The sequence below is a fragment of the Rattus rattus genome, chromosome 11, assembly GCF_011064425.1.
Source record: "Rattus rattus isolate New Zealand chromosome 11, Rrattus_CSIRO_v1, whole genome shotgun sequence".
Taxonomy (NCBI): Eukaryota; Metazoa; Chordata; class Mammalia; order Rodentia; family Muridae; genus Rattus; species Rattus rattus.
This window is the reverse complement of record NC_046164.1, coordinates 24,140,295-24,154,831: the sequence shown is the minus strand read 5'-3', so window position 1 is coordinate 24,154,831 and position 14,537 is coordinate 24,140,295. Positions and strand designations below refer to the sequence as shown.

The following is a 14,537-nucleotide window of genomic DNA, read 5'->3' as shown; positions in this document are numbered from 1 at the left end:
TATGAAGTGAACTTTACCACAGGTGGGCCCAGCACACCCTGAGGAGCTAAGAGAACCCACACCCTCTTACCTTGAGAATTGAGATTTGGCAAATGTAGTTGGTCAGTTTCAGGCATTTTGTCAAGAAATGGAAATGTCAAGGTTGCTTCCGGTTCTGGGGATTTTGGCTTTGCCACCTGGACCACAGTAACAGACATAAACATGAGGAAGAACGTTCGGCCATTAACCCACAGAGCTCAGAGTATGACTATTTAAATAAGTCAGTAAAGTTACAACATTTTTACAATAGAAATATCTCCTTTCCTAATGACTTTTCACACTTTTATAAATCAATGCAGTGGTTGGTTTTTCTTAGAAATTAAATAAGGGGATAAAAATGTGGTGAACCCTCTTCTTCAACCTCAGAAGACATTTGGAGTCTTTCTTCTCCCACTTTCTTTCCTTCCTTCCTTTTTCTTCCTTCTTTCCTTCCTTCCCTCCTTCCTTCCTTCCTTTCTTTCTTTTTTTGACAGTGTTTACTATGCATCTTTTGCTATGCAATCCAGGCTACCCTTGAACTATCTACCCGGCTCCGCCTCCTTCGTGCTGAGGTTAAGGCGCTCACCGCTACTCGGGGCCTCAGTTCTAGTTATTATACCCAGCTGAACGTGTTGGGAAATGGAATAACCCACAGACAGTGATTAGAACCATCTTTGCTATAGGCTAAGCTCATAGCAATGCCACTTTCAATGGAGATTATTCTAAAGACAGTACTCACAAAGTTATACAACACACAATGTACTCTGCCTGTTGACAAAGAAGTATTGCCAAAAGTAGTTAGAATCAAACAGTGTCACCACAGGGGTGTTCTTGGGGAGTTTGTGAGGCGCATTAGATGACTTGTCCTTACGGTAAATAGTTCTAAGGTTATAGACATTAAAAATTATTACATTTGCGTTAAGAATTTTTTTGCATCATTGCTATTTAATTTTATTTGTTTCTCCCTAATCTAAAGACTCTGAATAGAAGAGCCTTCTTGCTGTCTTATTACTGTCAATCGATTTACTGCTAGAGACAGACTGCTAAACGTTTTGACACTATCTACAACAAGAACCAAAATCTACACTCTGAGCCCGAATGTAGTGTAGCTGCACATGCTTGGCTCTCTCTGCTTCTCGAAGGACTTGACTCTGATTTCATCTCCTGCTGGTAGCTGCGTTATCCATGGTTAGTGTGACAGCCGATCATGACCTCAGATGAACGTTTGTTTATTCTCTGTTGAGCTTTACTTTTCTTTATTAAGAATATATTCAATTCTAAGAGAATCTCAATGAAAATACAGTCAGTCATTTTGGTCAGCACTGCTCAACCGGACGGCCATACAGAATCCAGCATTCAGCATACAGCAAATGCCTAGGGTCTGATTTTCCCAAACGTTCACAACATGCTGGTCTTCTACCTTTCTAAATATTTATTGTTACTTATAACTCTCTGTCTGTCTCTGTCTCTGTCTCTCTGTCTCTGTCTCTCTCTGTCTCTCTCTCTCTTGTCATGTGTGTGTGCATGTGTGTGTGTGTGTGTGTGCTCGCATGCGTGCATGCGTGCACATGGGAGGGTGTGTGCACATGAGTGTGACAGGTGCTCACAAAGGCCATAGGTATTGGGTCTCTCTAGGGATGGAGTTATGGGGGAGGGGGTCACAGGGAGGGCAGGTGAGGAAGGTGTTGCCCTAGAGGTCATCATTTCATGTGCTAACCAACTATCAGAGCTCCTAAACTTGGAACCATAGAATTTTAGAGGTGTAGACGTGGCAGCATTTGATACCAAGGATAACCTGGGAATCCTGGATATTTTATGCCTCAAAGAAAAAAAAACAAAAAAACAAAAAACCCCCACCACTAACAACAAAACAAAACCATTCTGTGACTCATGTTCACTAAACAGACATGACAGAAAAACAAATGATGCAGATGAGCAACTTGGGAACCCCTGAGAGGGCTTCCCCCATAGTGGTTGGACATGAAACTCGCAGTCCAAACACGGCTCGCACTGATGCGGGGACAGAGGTGAGGAGCGGCAGGGAAGACACTAAGTTACGGCAGTCATTTTGTTTGGTTTGATCTAAATTCTAGCAATGTTACCGAGTTTTCCTCTTGGGTTAGAATTATGTGAAGGTACTGCGTTTAGAATAATCCCTAGTGATTACAAGCACATTGTAGATAAGGTACGAGCGGCCAAGGTGGAAACCCTGCCTGCCCTCCTGCGAGACAGACCTGCGAGTCTGTCCTCCTCTGTGGCCCTCCAGATTGCTCAGTAATTCTCTCTGTATAGAAACAGGGAATAGCTGAGGTCTGAAATGCTCAAAACTCATCAGACATCAAGCATCTTAGCGGCTCCTCCAAGGACACGTCACTCAGCTCTGTGGGGCCAGGTGATGTGTCCTGTTCCCTATCAAATACCCAGCGTCTACTACCGGACTTGGCACATCGTAGGTGCACAGTTAATGTGGCTGAGTAAGTGTATGAAACGGAACTAAGTGGCAAAATTTCCACTTGAAGGTCAAATCTGTATTTAGGTTGTTTTTGAAGGGTGGAACATTGCCATAAATAATCTGACATACAAGGCATGGCTCCACTTTGGGGGTCATTAGGATTACCCAGAGCTTTTACAGACGCCAGGACCATGTGCCCAAGAGTCTGCCCATCTGGTCTGGAAGGGACTCCACAGTTTTAAAATTCCTTAGAAATCCAACCACTGAGATAAATGGGAAAGAGTTTTTAGTCTTGGTATTTAAAAACAAACCCAACTACTGTACACAAGACTCTAAGTATGAACCACACTTAATACACGAGGCCATTGTATCATAAGTTGTTATTTTACCCAGTGGTATCAGTTAATAGCATTGTTAAGAAGTAGGTACACAACGGGAAGGGAATATTTATAAGATGTCAGGTTACGAAACAAACCAGCGAGTCCATCTACAGTAAGCTAAGACCTAAATTTAACAGGATTCTACAGCATGTTCACATTTAAATGAAATGAAGTCTCTTTAGGATTAGGTGAAAAGCATGAGTGCTGGAGTATTACTCATACAGAATGCCTCAGTTCTCCACCCTCTCATTCTATTTGTACATTTAGCAAATGGGCTTGCATATTCTATGGCATTTGAAATATCTGTAATGCAAATGTATGTATCCCCCCCCCCCATATACAGTGGTAGTTTGAATGAGAATGGGTTCTACAGGCTCAGATATTTGAATGCTTCTTCCCTAGTTGATGGAATAGTTTTGGGAAAGAATAGGCGGTGTGGTCTTGTTAGAAGGTGTGTCATTTAGGTGTCAACTTTGAGGTATCAAAAGCCCACAGCCAGGCCTAGTCTCCCCATCTGTCTCTCTGTCTTCTCTCTCTCTCTGTCTCTGTCTCTCTCTCCCCCCTCCCCCTCACTCCGTCCGTCCCTCCCTCCCTCTTCCTGTTTGTAGATCAGATGTAAGATTCTTTTCCAGAATGATGCCTGCCTCCCTGATCTTACACTTCCCACCAAAATGATAACGGACTCTTCTGAAACTGTAAGAAAACCCCCAATTAAATGCTTTCTTTTATAAGTTGCCTTGGTCATGGTGTCTCTTTACAACATGCAAGCATGATGCACGTGCGTGTGTGCGTGTGTGCGTGTGTGTGTGTGTGTGTGTGTGTGTGTGTGTGTGTGTGTAAACATACACTCTAGTTTTTAGAGAAGCATGTAGATTGAAGACAAGTAAGAAAGCCAGCTCTCATGCCTGCTGGCTGCCCGGTCTCAGGCAGTGTCTCATGGCTGCCTGAAGCCCTTTAACCTCTGGTTTAACTCCTCCCCCACCGTGACCTCACCTTCTGGGACAGCACTAACTCCACCTTCCCGCTCATCTCGTTTTCTGGCTTCTTCTGGTCTTGTTCTTCTGGTACTTCATTCCTCAGCTGCGGGCTGGAAGAAAACTCCACCAGGGCCACGGTTGGGCTGCACCGCGTCACGGTTGTTGTAAAATGCTGTGGCTCTGGAGGGCGGTCACAGGTGGGAACGGAAGAAAAAGGAAATCACACAAAGAAAATCTTCTTTCAAAGTCAAAGGACCCTTTCATCAGAGTCCTCCTGATGACAAGCTGGGTCACTACGGGAGGACACACAGCAAAGGGCCCACGGTGGCAGGATTCTCACCCGACTGCCCTACTATGAAAGAGTGCTCGTAAGAGTCATGCACCCTGAGTAGCTTGTGACACAAACTATTGAATGACGGTGGAGTGGATAACAGAATGTCCACAGTCTGAGCTTGCGACCGAGTGACAAACTAACTTTCCCTTGTCGTGTTTGCTGCTGTGCTCATCCGGAGGCCAGAGGCTGACGTTGTCTGTTGTGTCTTCCTCTATGGTCCCACCTTATTTTCTGAGGCAGAATTTCTCACTGAAACTGCAGATCCCTTTCTCCAGGTAGCCTGGAGGCCCTGGGACCCCTGTCTCTGCCCTACTAGTACTGGGGTTACATGCATGGAGCCCCGCTTTCTCGAAGTTGCTGGGGATCTCAACTCAGGTTCTCAGGTTTATGCAGCAGCAAGCACTTTGCCCACTGAGCTACCTCTCCAAAACCTTTCCTTTCGCAAACTACGTTTTCTTAACTGGATTGTGTTAGGGATTGAGGGGCAGATAGATAGAACACATGAGAGACAAGCTGTTCTCTGATATCTAAAGAATTAGATACACTTCAGAGGGGGTGGAAAGGTCACCCAGTGAGGGAGTATAATCATATGTGGAGGCCTAGTCCAGCTGGAAAATCTTATGCTATTGTTTTTAGTAATGGCATTTTTAAAATGCCATTTAAGAATAATTTGGTGGTGGAAGAGGAGTTTTCATATTTACCAAAAGAAATGTGTAGAAAGTCTTACAAGAATATCTAGGGCCTTACATAGTCTACCACCAAGCTACACCACTGACAGTTATTACGTATGCTGTGGTGTATGCCTTATCTACTGCCATGGGAGTGTGCTAATGCATGTGACCTTGGGGACGGTTAATCCTGGTTGTCAACCTGGCACGCCTGGGACGAGGGAATGTTGGTTGAGGAATTGCCTGGGTCAGGCTGGCTTGTGGGCATGTCCTTGGGACGAGTTCTTGATTGCTAATTGATGTGTGAGGCCCAGCCTTGTGTGAGGGGTGCCGTCCCTATAAAGGTGGGTCTGGCTGCCTAGGAAAGGGAGTTGAGCAAGCTAGGGGGGACATCAAGCAGTGTCCCTCCATGGTCTCTGCTTCAGCTCCTGCCTTCAGGTCCCCCGACTTGAGTTCCTGCCCTGACCCCCCTTTGATGGATGGACTATGATCTGGGAGTTCTACGATAAAACAAACCCTTTCCTTTCCTCCCCAACACTGAGGTTTATCAAAGTTATCACAAAGCAACTAGGACAACCCAATTTTAGGAAATAAAATAACAGGGTACACACACACACACACACACACACACACACACACACACACACACACACACACAGCAGAAACATTAATGACACAGTCAGAATTTCTCCCCAGAGCCTCTAGGTGGCAGCACAACCCCACAGAGCCCGATACTGCCCTTAAGTTTAGTAAGGAAAACTGGCGTCACCATTCTATCTAGCCGCCAAGGTTTACCTGGAAGCTAGCATGCTAGGAAACAAACCTGCCGAATCCGGCTCCACATCCCGTGCCCCTGAGCTCTCTTCACCGTTCTCATCATCTCGGCCGTTTGACTCAGTTTCCTCAGAGGCTGCCTGAAAAAGATTTTTTTTTTAACCTCTCTTGAATAAACCAAGCCCTCGAAAGTTCTAAGCAGCAAAGGCCACCTCTTTAATAATAATTTTGAGGCCAACAAGGTGGGCTGCCCATGCAAACTGTCTCCTGTTTCCGAGCAGCTCTATGTTGGGAGTCTGAGTCTATTCTGTTGGAAAGAGACCTTTGCGAGCCTGAACGAATCGGCTCCATGTGCCCACCCTCCCCAGCCTTCTTCTTCCCACGCAGCCTCACAGAATTCTTCCCTGGTCCCCCGCCCAGACACGTTACCACCCAGTCACCCCTGAATTCTTTCAAGCTGCCAGAGGGGGTTTTCTTTGACTTTTAAAGGATAACGCACTTCTCAATTGGCCGTCCTGGACATAGGGACCTGTGGCTCTGAACGCGAGAGGTTTTCCCTTGAGGCTCTCTGTAGAGTTTATAGTCATCTCTTCTCCTTCGTCCTGACAGCTGGGAAGGTCATGCTCCCAATAAGGGGTCTCCTTGACTTCCGGTTCACTCACTGCCACACCACAGTAACTACCTCTCCACAGCAGTGCCTCACGGCTGTCGGCTGCAGGCTTTTGTCTTTCTAATAGTTAAAAGTAAATCGCATATCAACCTAAATGTTCAACAGATGGGGAACAGTTGAATGGATTACTTAGGACCGTAAAGGGTAGCACTGCACTACATGGTCACTGAAAATAAGATGCTAAGCAGGCTGGGGACATTGCTCAGGGGGAGTGGGTGCCTAGCATCCAGGAGGCCCTGGGCTTGTTTGATCCCAAGCACTGGCAAAGAAGAGAGTAACTAAACACACGAGACCTGCCGTACAGCAGTGATGTGTGAAAATTGCTGCTGTTCAGTGTAGAGTTAAAATATTAAGGTTCACATATAGAGAGAGTTATGTCTACATATGCAAGATTGTATACATGTTTATGCACATATAAATTTATCAGTTTATAAATTAAAATATACAATGTACACATTTATATACACATGTGCACACACATACATATCTATGCCATATGTATGTGTGGATAAAGGCAAAAGTGGACTAAATAGTAGACCAGCAGGGGCGGGGGGTGGGGGTGGATAGCAGTGAGGGAGGAGAAACAGGAGTCATACACAGTGTTGTGCAAATGTCATAATGGAGTCCAATATTTTATGGTAACTAAAACAGTAAAAATAGAAACGTCCAACCCCAAGAAAATAGAAAATGTTAATAGTGTTTGTTTTTTTAAATGTGTTTACATTTTGGAATGATTTTTCCCATTTCCTTATCCACACTTTTTATATGTTCTAAATGCTCTACAATCGGAAAACAATCAGTGTAGTTTCAGTGTCTTTCGGAGTTAAGTCCAAAGTTTCCCTCCCCTTACCTAGGCGGCTCAGTAAAGGTAAGTGAAAGGTTAAACTAGATGTATCTGGAAGACTCGCGCCAAGGACAGCAAGTCGGTGACCCTGTGATTTCTGTTTTTCTTTTTAGTAGAAGTTTTATGTAAAAGACTAAAGTTGAGTTTTTAGTGTGTATAAAACATTTCATAAACTTGAAAAGGTTTCTAGATAAATGCTAATATTGGTTTTTAGAACGGGCATTATTAAATACTTCATAAAATATCTCCCAGGAGAAAACTACCTCCCTCAAGTTGTTCTCGGACACCCACAGACACACGATGCTTGTGCCCTCATGCATACAACCATACATACGTATATACATACATGCATACAGATACACATACATATACACATATAGGTACATACATAGCTACATACATACATATGTATATACATGCACACAAAATAAATGTAAAAGTTTTTCATTAAAAAATAGAATTTTAAGCCAAATCTTTCAAACTTCTAAAAGATTTTACAATAGGGAAATACATACTTTTTCTTTTGGAGGATGGGGTATTTTGGAATACTCATAACTAGACTGGAGTTTTCTAATAATCATATATCACGTTGGAAAGAGCATACTCTCAAGGTAAAAATGTGTTTTTTCTTTTTCAGTACTGAGCATTCGATAGAGCTTTGCATATGCAAGTGAAGCAGTCCACCACTGAGCCACACCCTGCCTCTACCCTTTCTTTATTTAAGTCAGGGTCTTGAGCAGTCCATCTTTGAACTCACTCTGTAACCAGAAAGACCCTGCAATCCTCCTGCCTCAGCCTCTCAAACAGTTGACACTTTAGGCTTATGCCTTGAGGCTGGCTTTAAAACCTCTAGGCAGGTCAGTTATGGTGGTGCATGGGGTCACATGTTCAAACCCTGCCTGGGCCAAATTAGTGAGTCAAGTGAAACTGAAAAGCCCCAGGGGTTGGACAACTGTAGGATGCTTGCATGGCTCACACAGGGTTCAGAGCTTGATCCTCAGTATCATAAAAAAAGAAAGAGACAAGCAGTGCCCCAAAACACTGTCAATAAGGAAAGCACACAGACAATAGCCACCACATTAATATTATTTAATAGATTTTAAACATCTGTTTATCATATCAAAACACTTGAATTGAATTCCTTTGAGAAATACGATGAATGAAAATAATCAACCAAAGTCTCTTTATTATACAGAGGCTCTACATATATGTGTGTTTGTGCATATATGAGTGTGTTACATGCATGGTATTGTGTGTATATGGTATGTGTGTATTTGCGTGCACTCACATATTTACGGGAGTCTCTGAAAGTCAAGCAGTCTAACACTATCAAGGAAGAAGTTAGACCTTTACATCTGAAGTTCACTCTAACACAACTAGACACATTAATATGCCATGGTAGTTTTGTTTTATGACATTAATATATAAAACACTGGCAGGGCTACTGATTCTTAGCTTCCTTCTCCAAACATATTAAATTATAGAAGACTATCTAAAGCTGGAAAACAAACTTGCAGCTAAATACTGGTGAGCTAGCCTCTTGAGGACACTTGTGTCTCCTATCACGAGAGCAGAGTAACTACAAACCCGGATCCTAGAAATGGAAAGAAATGAACATAATTTATGCCACCTAGGATGCCATCCCGTTCAAGCTGTATCATTTTAGGTACCACTAAGAGAGAAAACACGCTGTTAAACATGACACACTGTGGATTGCAAGAGCAGCCTTGATTTGTAGACGTGGAAACACAGAAAGTGTGCCAATGAACTCAAGGATATAGAGTGTTGCTGAAGCCTGTTCAACACATAATGCTAACACATAATGCTAACACATAATGCTAACACGTAATGCTAACACATAATGCTGACACATAATGCTAACACATAATGCTAACACATAATGCTTACAGGACGCGCCCCACCAGCATTAACTACTTCACCTAGAATTGTGTAACTGGCATACCACACTTCAGTAACATTTTAGTCATGCCTGGCTAACAGACTTCTCAGGTTGCTCAGATATTTCATCCTGAAATGCCGGTTAAGGACTGACAGCCTGGTACTCAGTATGGTTCAGTAATGGCTGAAATACGGTTGTCGTGATTAAAATTTAGCCCATTTAGCAGGCATCTTTGCTGCTGAGGCCCCTGATAAGGATGATAGCATTTAACCATCAGGGTGAACTTAGCCAGTATCAGCATAGTCCCTTCACAAAGCCTGAGGGTAAGTGGCTTGCAAGGGTCCCAGTGCCAGTAGACAAGAAAGGTGGAAACCCTGGGCTGGGCCAATAATGTCCCCACACCATCGGTGGCCTTAGAGCCATATCTACCTTTGGTGGTCTCAGCATTTAGAGTTTCATAAGAAGTAACTGAGTACCTGAGACCTTCAAGTTCACTGCAGAACATCCAAGCTGCCATTTCTATTCCCTTTCTGTCCTGTACCAACTGTTCATTATTCAGCGGAAGGTTAGAACTTCCTGGAATCCTCCAGGGCAGGAGGCAGTTCAGTCAGCTCCAGAGCGGCCAAGACCGTACTGTCCCCAGCCAGACACTCCGAGTGCCAAGGGTGGAAAACAAATGTCATTCTAAAATAAATGCATTATCTGCACAGTGCATGCTCCAAAGCTTAGTGTAAATACATATTATTCACCCAAATCAAGCCACCATTGCAAAATATTCACGGAAGAGAGAGAGAGAGAGAGAGAGAGAGAGAGAGAGAGAAAGGGCTGTAACTCGTTAAAAACTCTTTATATGTACCAAGAGGAAAAAAAAGGGGGGTATTTTAAGCTATTTTTTAAAAATGAATTTAACAGTGGGTAATGTAACGGGTGGGCACCTTATATTTTTCTATAAAGTTTTGTGAGTTTTGTAACACACAAAGACTATCTGTAACCACGGGAAATTCCCAAAGCTGGTTTAATTAACTTAAGTCTGGCTTCCTCATCCTGAATGCTTGCTTTTTCTGCATTAATGGCATCACGTCCAAGGAAATGACTTCAAAGTTGGCAGTCTCAACCAGCCCTGATAGAATCCAAGGTTTGCTTCTAAAACGCACCCTTTCTGGCAAATGTGCCTTCTGACCCGTGCTTCCTTCAGTGACAGCTCAGAAGATGGGTCTTCCCTCCTCCGACTGGAAACGGGTTTTTCAAGGATGAAAACAAACAAACACAAACAGAGTCCTGGACGGGAATGAATGAGCACACAGAAGGGTTTGCACGAGGCTAAGCCAGAAATTGGCTTCCACTTCACCAAGAACTCCATCCAAACCAGCCTCACCGCCTGACTAGGCCCCAACACCAGAGGCAGGAGGTGGCAGATTCCTGGCTTCAGAATCACACGGCTTAGCCACAAAAATCTACCTAGCTACCGGCTGCTCCCCTGAACTACAGCCTTGGTGGACTGGCAGAGGGCAATCAAAGTGTGGACGGCAGCCGTAAGGCAGAAGGGTAGGGGCCAGCCTGAGACCTACGCTCCAGCTCAGCGGCTGACCTCTGTCGTTTAAATGGTGATGTCCAAGGACCTTCCTGGGACTATTCTGGGATGGTGAGAGATTTTCTAGCTCCAGGTTTGACTAACTGGATACAGGCCTGGAAAACTAGTGTATTTGTGTCCAGGCGCTATGACCCAGTGCCACATATGCTACGCATGTGATTCTCCTTTTACCTTAAGAATCTGTCACCACTAGAAGGAGAAACAGCAAGCCAGGAGATCTAATTCTCCATGCTTTAAATAACACACACACACACACACACACACACACCACACATATACACACACCACACACACACACACACCACACACACACCACATACAACACACACACACACACACACACACAAACACACACACACACACACACACAACACACACACACACACACAACACACACCCCACCCACACCCACACACACACTCACCCACAACCCGTCCTGACGCACACATACCAAACACACACCCCACCCACACACACACACACACACACACAGTCTGTCCTGAAGCACTCGTGTGAAACACACACCACACACATCACACATACAACACACCATACACACAACAAACACCACACACACACACAACACACACACCGAAACACCACACACACACACCCCGAAATCACACACACACACACACACCCCACCACACCCCACAAACACACACCACACACACTCCACACCACACACACCCCATACACACCTACCACCCCCCACACACACACACACACACACATCACACACACCACACCAACACATACACAACATACCACCAAAACACACACACACACACACACACACATACACATACACACACACCACTACCCACACACACACACACATCACACATGCACAGACACACACATACACACCACTACACACACACACAAACACACACACACAACACACACACACACACACACAACACACACACACACACACACACACACCACACACACACACACCACACATAAACACACACATATAAACAAACACACACACACACACACACACACACACACAACAACACACATACACACACAACACACACACACATACACACACACACACACACACACACACACACACACACACACACACACACACACACACACACACACACACACGGACCATGCTATCTACCTGATGATTTTCAAACCACTTAAGATGGGCCAAGTTTAATTTATCTCCTCTGACACATATCCTCTTGAAATTGCTAAACAATTCTATATACAAATATAGGTTAGTATTTAATAGATATTTTTCAAAAGCACTCATCTACCAACCTTAAGATGACTTCTGGCTGGGAAGAAACACTTTCTAAAGATATGTCTGTTGACATTTGACATCCGAAAGGAATCTGCAGTTGGTGTCAACTGCAAGGCAAACAGCGCCTACTCAGATGCCTTTGCCCTGCTCTCACTCTGAAGCAGAAGGAGCAAGAAAGATCTGATTGTTCCCCTGGATCAGAGAACAGGAGGAAAGTGCTGAGTGTTTTTTTTTTTTTTTTGAGGAAGGCCACAAGCTTTTTCAAGACAAGGGACAAACAGACCCACCTCATCACTCAGTTTGAGAAAAGCTCAGAGTGCTCGAGATACCCAAGAGCTGAGCTTGGCTCAGCACACAAGAACGGCCACTGATCACTGGGGCTCCGTCATCTGGGATGAGTGACTGTGTGAGAGAGATCTGGTTGGCCTTCATGAAATGGAGTGACAGAGGGTCACTGTCCCTGCAGAGTGGAATCTTGGGAGCCCAGGTGGTAGGAGGGAGCCAAGACTGGAGAACAAACAGATACAAAGAGATCCAGGGGAAGAGTATCAGTGATAGAGACATTCTATCTCCTAGAAAGAGATGTTCACAGCTGCACGACTTCTAGAGAATAAACTGGATTGACCGACTCGAGCAGCTGGAAGAAGACAAGGAATCCATCTCGTGCATATAAAATTCGCATCTGCTCAAAATGGTAACTTTGACAATCTCATGTAAATTTCCCAAATCTTTATCTCTCTCTCTCTTCTGTGTTTCTAGGGGAATCTGTTTTACCTTGAGCTTGTTTGTGGTAGTAGCCTGTGGTCTACAAGTTACCTTGACGTCAAGCTAAGCATTGTAAGGGTGCCTGTGGTCTACAAGTCACCTTGACATCAAGCTAAGCGTTTGGCAGATGTGCAATCTCACACTAAGTATCTGACATGTATTAGTACATGTAACAGTAGTCCATTACTTACTTCTACACACAGACTGAAGTCAGACACTTAAACATGTTCAGCTCGTGTCTGGCCTACTGCATGGAGTTCTTGAGGTCATTTAGGAGAGGTCATTTTCAGACCACCAAGCAGAGCACAGATCCAAATGCAAGTATGACTGACAACGGACAAAACTCACCAGCACTACCATGGAGATGGCTTTGAGGGAGACGACATTAGTCACTTCTCTTGTGGTGATAAAAATACATGGCGGAAGCAATGTAAGGGAGGGAGGCTGGCTTGGGGTCATAGTTTAAGGGGACACAGTCCTTACGGCAGCAGGAGCACGAGGCGGCTGGTGCACACTGCCTCTGCTGTCAGGAAGCAGAGGTGAATGCTGGCACTCAGCTCCCTTTCTCCCTTTTATTCACTCACATTTAAAGTGGGTCTTCCCACCTCAATTAACCCAAACTAGCCGTGCTTGGAGGCTGGTCTCCTAGGTGATTCTAGAATCTATCAAGCGGATAATCAATACCGAACATCACGAAGACAAAGCACATCCTTCAATAGGCTACAAACATAGGATCGATTCATCGTCAGCTTAGGAAAACATCTAGATTCCTTCCCAAGCCTGTTGTCTAGGCCCCTGTACGTGGGCTGTGAGAGCATCCTCTAACAGAAGCTGGTATTTTAAAACGCAAGGTGCTAGGTTTTTATTGAGCTTCTAACAGAGATATTGAGAGAAACTAAACTCGGAAAGATCTCATAAGTAACAGGGAGGGAAGGGAACCAGTGTTCTGTCTGGAAAGGACAGCATCTGGTCTGCAACACTGCCTGGTCTCTCTCTTAGAGTCTTTTCATTCTAATATCCCCACTATGTGGAACAGCTGCCTCTGTCTTCCAATTCAATCAAATATCCACATTGAAGGTCAGGCCTCAAAGTCCACACCCCACATAAAACTTTCCCAGAACGCATCCTATCTACACTGATCTTAGCGATACTTTTCCACCTTATATTCTGGTGTCCTCAGTCTATAATCTCACATTTACTTACATATTGTTTGGTATACTTCTCTAGTTCTAATGAAAAGATATACATCCATAATTAATATATAATAGTATATCTTGCTTCTTTTTTTCTAGTTTAAATACTTGGGTGCAGAGTGAGTCTTCACTCATTCCTGGTAAGCAGGCATGCAGCGGCATGGTGGTCACTAATATAATCCTGTCCTTAGAGGACAGAGCCTAGCAGGAGGGTCTGCAACGGGAAGGTCTATGTAGACCCAGCCCAAGTATTGCAAGAGATCTGAGTTCACTCCCAACCTGTTTATACAGGAAGAGGACCATGGTTTCAGCAGCATCCCTGAGAAAGATGAAGTAGAAGAAAACCGAAAGCGGTGACGTGTCATCATCGTGTCATCAGCCTGGGGCAGCCACTCTCACTTCAGAGCCCTGGGCCGGAGCATCGCTGCCTCCCCTCCCTGGGGCTCACCTCACATTTGCATTCACACTCCTGCCCACTGTTGCCACTGTGCTCTCTGCACAGTTCAGCTTGTCCTGAAGCAACGGTGACATTTCAGTAGTGGGTGAGGCTACTCCTCTGTAGCGCATGTCTGGTTTGAGAATGCAGTTTTTGGAAGAAAAGACACTATTTAGGAAGAAGAACACTATTCTTTTGACAGCCCCATGGAACTGGGAGAATGAGTCAGAAATAGAAAAGGCAAGTCCAAGCCGGTACCCATGCTTGG

At 44.5% G+C, this 14,537-nt stretch overlaps 1 protein-coding gene across 3 annotated transcripts in view; it reads right to left on the bottom strand.

Annotated features, from left to right (window-relative positions):
• Positions 1 to 14,537, bottom strand: part of Limch1 (LIM and calponin homology domains 1) — a 309,300-nt gene that overhangs the window by 26,396 nt on the left and 268,367 nt on the right. For all 3 annotated transcript variants that reach the window (XM_032915969.1, XM_032915970.1, XM_032915971.1), the window contains 3 exons: positions 5,653 to 5,743; positions 3,844 to 4,007; positions 71 to 176 (listed from right to left, as the gene is read on the bottom strand). In XM_032915969.1, coding sequence (XP_032771860.1) covers positions 71 to 176; positions 3,844 to 4,007; positions 5,653 to 5,743 — 361 coding nt within the window. The remainder of the gene's footprint in view (positions 1 to 70; positions 177 to 3,843; positions 4,008 to 5,652; positions 5,744 to 14,537) is intronic.